Source organism: Herpailurus yagouaroundi, unplaced genomic scaffold (assembly GCF_014898765.1).
Source record: "Herpailurus yagouaroundi ecotype Mexico unplaced genomic scaffold, PumYag 67659, whole genome shotgun sequence".
NCBI classification, from domain to species: domain Eukaryota; kingdom Metazoa; phylum Chordata; class Mammalia; order Carnivora; family Felidae; genus Herpailurus; species Herpailurus yagouaroundi.
Genome location: NW_024420459.1, coordinates 94,244 through 102,026, shown reverse-complemented (window position 1 = coordinate 102,026; position 7,783 = coordinate 94,244). Strand labels below are relative to the sequence as shown.

The following is a 7,783-nucleotide window of genomic DNA, read 5'->3' as shown; positions in this document are numbered from 1 at the left end:
ATGAATAGAATCATAAAGTGTGTGACTCTTCGGCATTAGCTTTTTTCATTCAGAATAATTCCCCGGAAATTGATCTGAATTGTTGTGTGTATCATAGTTGTTGTTTTTTTTTTTTTTAACACTACCGAGTAGCACACCATGATACTGAGAGAGCGCGGTTAGTTTAACCATTCATCATTGAAAAGATATCTTTGCAGTCTTCAGTTTTTGCCTATTGTGAATGAAGCTGTCATGAGCATTTATGTACAGGATGTTTTACAGAGATAAGTTTGCATGTCTCTGGAGTAAATGTCTTAACAGTGCAATTGCTGGTTCATATGGCAATTACATATTTAATTTCACAAGAATGTGCCCGACTGTTTCCCCGTGGTGGCTGTAGCATTTCGCATTCCCCACCAGCAATGAATGAGTGATCTAGTTTCTCCTTATCCTTGCCAGTGTTTGGTTTGTCTCCATTTTATTTTTGCCATTCTGATAGGTATGTAGTGTTCTCTCATTGTGGTTTGGGGTTTGCATTTCCCTAGTGGCCAGCGATGTTTTATAGCTTTTCATGTGCTTTTTTGCCATCTGTGTATTCTCTTCAGTGAAATGTCTTTTACCCGTATTTTAATTGGATTCTTTTTTAATTGTTGAGTTTTGAGAGTTTTATATATATATACATATATATTTTTATGAACAAAGTCTTTTTTTAATGTTTATTTTTGAGAGAGAGAGAGAGAGAGAGAGAATATGCATGTGAGCAGGGGAGGGGCAGAGAGAGAAGTGGGCTCTGTGCTGATAGCAGAGAGCCCGATGTGGGGCTCAAACTCATGAACTGTGAGATCATGACCTGAACCCAAGTTGGACACTTAACCAACTGAGCCCCCCATGCGCCCCTGTAAACAAAGTGTTTTTTTTTTTAATGTTTATTTCTTTTGAGAGAGAGTGTGTGCAGGTCTGCGTGAGTGGGGAGGGGCAGAGAGAGAATCCCAAGCAGGCTCTGCACTGTCAGTACAGAGCCCAACACCACTGACTAGGGACTTGACCCCACAAACCCTGGGACCAAGACCTGAGCCGAAATGAGTCATGCCCAACTGACTGAGCTACCTAGGCGCCCCGAGAGTGTTTTATATATTATAGATTCTAGCGCTTTGTTGAATATGCAGATTGTAAATAGTTTCTCCCAGTCTGTATAATGTCTTTTCAGTCTTCTTCCTAGGGGCTTCTATAGAGTAAAAGTTTTTCATTTTGATGAGGACCAATTTTTTATTTAAAAAAATGTTACTTAATGTTTATTTATTTTTGAGAGAGAGAGAGACAGACAGACACGGTGCGAGTGGGGGAGGGGCAGAGAGAGAGGGAGACACAGGATCCGAAGCAGGCTCCAGGCTCAGAGCTGTCCGCACAGAGCCGGACCTGGGGCTCAAACCCACGGACCATGAGATCATGACCTGAACCGAAGTCGGACGCTTAGCCGACTGAGCCACCCAGGTGCCCCAATGAGGACCAACTTTTTAAAAACTTTTTATTTATTTAAGTAATCTCTACACTCAACATGGGGCTCATCCTCATGGCCTTGAGATCAACAGTCACATGCTCCACCAACTGAGCCAGCCAGCTGCCCCATGAGGACCAATTTCTCATTTTTTCCTTTTATACGTTGTATTTTTGGTGTCAAAGCTAGAACTCTGACTAACCCTAGATCCTCCACTGAATTGTCTTTGCACTTTCCTCAAAGATCAGTTGGGTATATTTGTATGTATCTATTCTGTTCCGTTGAGCTCTTTGTCTGTTCCTCTGCCAATAGTGTACTGTCTTGGTAACTGTAGCTATATAATACAAAAGACTTAATATCTGTCAAGTAGACGGATTCTTCCCCCTTTATTCTTGTTTGTAAAATAAAATTTTATTTTAGCCCTTTTAGGGCCTATGCCTTTCCACGTAAATTTCAGAGTAAGCTTATCAATGTCTACAAGAAACTTTGTTGGGATTTTGCTAGAAATTACATTAAACCTACGTATTAGTTTGAGGAGGATTGGTATCTTTACTATGTTGATATTTTTTTTGATCAGTGAACATAGTCTCTATTTATTTAGGTCTTTGATTTCTTTCATCAACTTTCTGTAATTTTCAGTGCACAGATCCTCTGAATGTTGTGTGAAGTACGTGCCAAAGCATTTCATTTTCGTTGGAGTATTTGGAAATGGTATTGTTTTTAATTTTGGTTTCTTGCACTCTCTTCATACAGGGATACCACTGATTGTGTATTTTGATCTTGTCTTCTGTGACCCTACTCACTCAGTTATTATTTCTAGGAGTTATTTTGTAGATCCCTTGAGATTCTTATACCTAGGTCATCACATTATCCGCAGTGCCTTTTGATTTCTTTTTCTTGCCTTAACTTTTTCTTGCCTTAGTTGGAATAGCTCCAACTTCCTGCTGGGTTGAATAAAAGTGGGAAGAGTAGACACCCTTGCCTTGTTCCCAGTCTTTTGGAAACATTAAGTCTTTCACCATCACCTGTTAGTGTTAGTATGGTTTTTTTTGTTGTTCATACTCTTTTATCAAGTCAATACAATTCCTAACTTAGTGTTTTTATCATGAATGGATGGGGGGATTTGTCAGATACTTTTGTGTGTCCGTTGATAGGAGTATGACCTTTAAAAGCTTGTTGATATGGTATGTTATGTTGATTGATTTCACATGTTGAGCCAGTTTTGCCTACTTGCAATAAATCCTTCTTGATCATGGTATATCATGCTTACATATTTTTGTATTCAGTTTGCCAATATTTTGTTTAGGATTTTTGCATTTAAGTTCACGGGGGATGTGTAGTTTCTTTTTTTTTCTTTTTTTTTTTCCAACGTTTATTCATTTTGGGGACAGAGAGAGACAGAGCATGAACGGGGGAGGGGCAGAGAGAGAGGGAGACACAGAATCGGAAACAGGCTCCAGGCTCCGAGCCATCAGCCCAGAGCCCGACGCGGGGCTCGAACTCACGGACCGCGAGATCGTGACCTGGCTGAAGTCGGACGCTTAACCGACTGCGCCACCCAGGCGCCCCTGTAGTTTCTTTTTTAGTACTGACTTGATATGATTTTGCTGTCAGGGTAATACTGGCCTTCTAAAAAGATTTGGGTAGTATTTCCTCCTCTTTTCTGGAAGAAATTGTATGACACTGGTGTTAATTCTATAAATATTTGGTAGAACCCTTCAGTAACACCGTATGGGCCTGGATTCGGAGGAGACCTAGTTCAACTATGAATTCACTTTGTGTAATGGTGATGGTGCTGTTCGGATGATCTATTTCGTGTTGGTTGGTCTAGTTTGTGGTTTTGAGGCACTGCTTCATTTTTTCCCCAACTTTTAAAAGACACGAACATAAGGCTGTTTATGGTATTCTCTTACCATCGTTTTAGTTGCCGCAGAATGTGTAGTGATGGACCCGATTTCCTTCCTGACATTGGTGATTTGGGTTTTCTCTCCTTTTATTTTTGTCAGTTGTGATAGAGGTTTCTCAATTTTACCAACTGCTTTGAAGAACAAGCCCTTTGGTGGTGACTTTTGCTCCGATCTTTATTATTTCCTTTTCAACTTGCTTTGGGTTTACTTTAGTTTTTTTCTCTAGTCTGTTGAGGTGGAAACCCAGAGTATTGATTGGAGACCTTTCTCCTTTAGTGTTGGAAGTGCTTGGGGCTATGCCTTTTCCTCTGAGTGCCACGTATTTTAATATATTATAATTTCATTTTCATTCGACTGTGTCTTTTTACATTTTCTTGGAGACTTTCTCTTTGAACCACAGAACTTTCAGACATGTATTATTTCATTTCCACATATTTTTAGATTTTCCTCTTTCTGTTTTTGATTTCTGGTCTGATTCCATTTTTGTCAGATTGCCTCTTGTCACTGTTGTGAGAAGTTGTGATTTTGTTGTTGTTGTTGTTGTTCTTGCTCCAACGGGTGATTTTTGATTGTATCCTGATCATTTTATCTATTACGTTAGGAGAGTCTGGGTCACATTTCAATATTTTAATTTAATGAGCAGTCCCCCTATTTTAGTTTAGCACATAGGTTCTTTGCTGCTTTTGTGGGTTATGCTTCCAGTGACAGTTTAATTCTCAGAGGCTTCACGGTGTTATTGTGGTCTCCTTGGTTTTCATGTTCCTGCCAGGGCGCCCATGTGTGCCTGCTGGTGTTGCTTGACGGGGAGGAAGGTATTTCGGAGGATAGAGTGCCTCTCTGTGGGAAAAGGGGAATCTCAGACCCTCAGGGATGAAGAGGCTTTCTGGGCCAGGCCACTGTGGCTAGGTGCCTCTTGCTAGTTCTGCCTGCCCACTTTGGAGTCTCCTAGCTGGGGTTCTGATGTTGGCAGGCTTCCCATTCAGACCGGTGCAGGGATAAGCCTATCCAGGCAGCCTTCTGTTGCTAGGTGGATGGTGGGAAAACACTAGATCAGGGTTGCCATCTTCTGGTGGGTGTGGGGACGGAAGACGCTCTACTGTGTTACTCTGCTAGTCCTGGGAGCCCAAACCATTTTGCTTTCTTTTTAGCATCTTTTACAACTCTCTGTTGGTTGTGGCTTGCGTTCTTTAACTGGTTCGTTATTGTGCCTAGCCAGGGGGATCCGGAGGAAATGCGTCTATGCCATTTGTCCGTATCGGACCAGGAATCACTTGTTCCCGTGTTTTTGAAAAAGCAGTCATCATAGATTTTTCTCTGCATTCCTATAGTTTTCGTGTTCTGGGACACAGACGGCTGACTCTTCTGTTTATTCCAACAGGGTTAAAGCTCAAAAATGACACTGGAAATGACCAACCTATATCTGTTTCTGCATTAGAAATACAAGCGTCAGGACGCAAAGTGTTAAGAAAGGCCAGAATGAAAGTTGCCCAGAAAACAACAGGCAAAGAAAATCACGGTGCTACACGTAGGCTGCGGAAACGGCATCGAGCTTTCCTAGGGAGGAAAAGAAAGAAACTTTCAACTTGTAAACAAGAGCTTCCAAAACAAATGGATCTTCACGGGAAAGGCCATGCAGGAGAGAAACCTTTTAAGTGTCAGGAATGTGAGAAAAGCTTCAGGGTTAGCTCTGACCTTATTAAGCACCAGAGAATTCACACTGAAGAGAAACCCTACAAGTGTCAACAGTGTGATAAGAGGTTTAGATGGAGTTCAGATCTTAATAAGCACTTAATGGCACACCAAGGAATAAAACCCTACAGATGCTCATGGTGTGGCAAAAGCTTCAGTCACAATACAAATCTACACACACACCTAAGAATTCACACAGGGGAGAAGCCCTTTAAATGTTATGAATGTGGGAAGAGATTCATTCAGAACTCTCACCTTATTAAACACCAGAGAACCCACACGGGTGAGCAGCCGTATACCTGCAGCGTATGCAGGAGAAGCTTCAGCAGGCGGTCAAGCCTCCTCAGACACCAGAAGCTCCACAGGAGAAGGGAATCCTGTCCCGGGTCTCCAGTCTGAAGAAAATCACCGTACGGCTCTTGACCCCAGAGGTGATGAAAGAGTGTAAAACTATGAGGCACCCATGATAAAGAATTTGTCACCAACGGGACATTTTGGAGGGGTACACGCCATACGTCACAGAAAGGAGTCTAAGCTGTCTCTCTCGTTCAGCATCGTATCTTCAGTGCCTGGCACGAGACTGATACACAATGAGTACTTGCTAAATAAACGAGTGGAAATACAGCTATCAAATACCTATAATTACCTACTCCTCTTTCTCTCTGTGTATCTGTCTGGTTACCCAGCTTCCCCACCCTCTGTGATCGAAATTCTGCAAGTATCGGGTGCTCAGCAAATTCGTGAGTCTTGGGTCCTACTCTCATCCTCTCTCGGTAGAGGTGGAAAAGGAGTATTCAGGTCCTCCGAAGGGAGCTCAGAGAAAATTACTAAGCCGGACAGAGTTTCTGTGGCTAGCATTCTGTCGACAGGAACAACCAAGCCCAGGGCTGAGGGAGCTTTATTCTGCAACAGGAAGGTGCCCCCATTCCAGCGGCCTCCCCACTGAGCCCTCGCTGCCACAGTGTTTCCTGTCAAGGAACCCCAAGCCGCAGGGGAAGGCCTTAATGCCAGCACAGACCTAGGGACCTTGCAAGCACTTGATATCTCTCCCGCCGCTCCTCTCAGCATTGAGGTACATAGAATGAAACGCTGATGGAGGTAGTCTGGGCCCTCATCCCTGAATTTGTCTCTTTGTGGAAAGCCCAGGGCCGTGGTAAATGGCTTTTTTTTTTTTTTTTTTTTGACTTTTCACTGTGTGAACTAGAAGCTTTCAGATTGGTGCCACACTGCTCCAGGGCCTAGAGGGAAGCCCATTTTTATGGAAGCTCAGCCACAACCCCATACACTTTGGATGCTCTGCAGGAAAGTCTGGACATTTTATAAAGTGATTTACTGAGAATGGCAAGGTGAGCCCTGTGGCTTTCATAGCCTTAGTGCACCTTGGATACCTGGAGGGAGACGTGTGAGAGCAAAAGAAGGCCTGTGGCTTAGAGTGATGGCCCCAGTGAGAGCCAGGTCAGATGGAACCTGGTTTTTGAGGTTGGTGGTTTCTCTTCCTTCCCCATCAGCCTCAGGGCTTATCTCCTGAGAAGACCATGTGATGTCAAGGGAAGGGCAGGGAAGTTGGAAGACAGGGCATTATGGCTATGTCAGATCCTAGTTTAAGATGTTGGCCGAGGCTCCTACATCTTTATTATTTCATAACATTTTACCTTTTAATAAAATGGAATGTTGTTTCGTATTAAACATTAAACAAAACTCCATTGTTACCGAATCACCCAGAGATGGCAAACAGTCACTTTTTTGAAATAGGTATCTCCAGAGATTTTTTTCCATCAAGAGACCCCTCTGAGCCTGCTATCGGGTTTGCGAAGTGGAGATAATAATTACGTACTCTCAGGGCTGCTGCGAGGATTAAATGAGATGTGAACATGCCTCACACTGATGGGCCACAGTGGGTGTTCCACAAACATTTGGAACATTCTTCCTTTGTCTTTCAGCTGGTAATTTTGAACATTTTTTAAAATTTTTTTAAACATTTTTTAATGTTTATTTGAGAGAGAGAGAGAGAGCGGGAGTGGGGGAGGGGCGGAGAGAGAGGGAGACACAGAATCCAAATCAGGCGCCAGGTTCCAGGCTCCTGGCTCTGAGCTGTCAGCACAGAGCCCGACGCGGGGCTCAAACCCACGAACTATGAGATCGTGACCTGAGCCAAAGTCAGACGCTTAACCGATTGAGCCACCCAGGCGCCCTTTCCAAGTAGTTATTTTAAAAAGAAAATCAATTTTGTCTACTTATCCAGCTTTTAAGCATTCTTAATTAATGGTGTTTCCTTCATTCCCAGCTGTTTTATAAGCCTGCTAGTGGTGGTCAGAAGGGTAGCCTGGTATGACATTCCTTTCTAGAGATACTTCTCTCTAGTCATTGGGAAACAATAAACTAATGTCCCCATTCAGCTAGATATATTGCTAATGAGTAACGGAACCAAAATAGACTAGATGCCCCCAATTTGAGATACCTGCAGAGCAGGGAGGGGAGGTGATGGCTAGGGGTGGACTATTTGTGGACAGTATTTACACTATTAGGTGTATCCTCAAACTGATGGAAAGGAAGGAAGTGACTGGAATGGCCACTGAAAAGAATGGAAGCACTAAGGCCAGAGGAGAAGGTGACTTGGAAGGAAAGGATCCCATTGTATTCCCGAAGGCTTGGAGATTGACTGCCCCACCATCCCTTCCAGAACCATCTGAGATTGTGCCCTTGGAATTAAGGG

At 43.1% G+C, this 7,783-nt stretch overlaps 1 protein-coding gene across 2 annotated transcripts in view; it reads left to right on the top strand.

Moving 5' to 3' along the window:
- Positions 1-6,784, top strand: part of ZNF75D (zinc finger protein 75D) — an 11,712-nt gene extending 4,928 nt beyond the window's left edge. For both annotated transcript variants that reach the window (XM_040468052.1, XM_040468051.1), the window contains one exon: positions 4,760-6,784. In XM_040468052.1, the coding sequence (XP_040323986.1) occupies positions 4,760-5,469 (710 nt within the window). In that variant the 3' untranslated portion in view covers positions 5,470-6,784. The remainder of the gene's footprint in view (positions 1-4,759) is intronic.
- Positions 6,785-7,783: the final 999 nt, after the last annotated feature.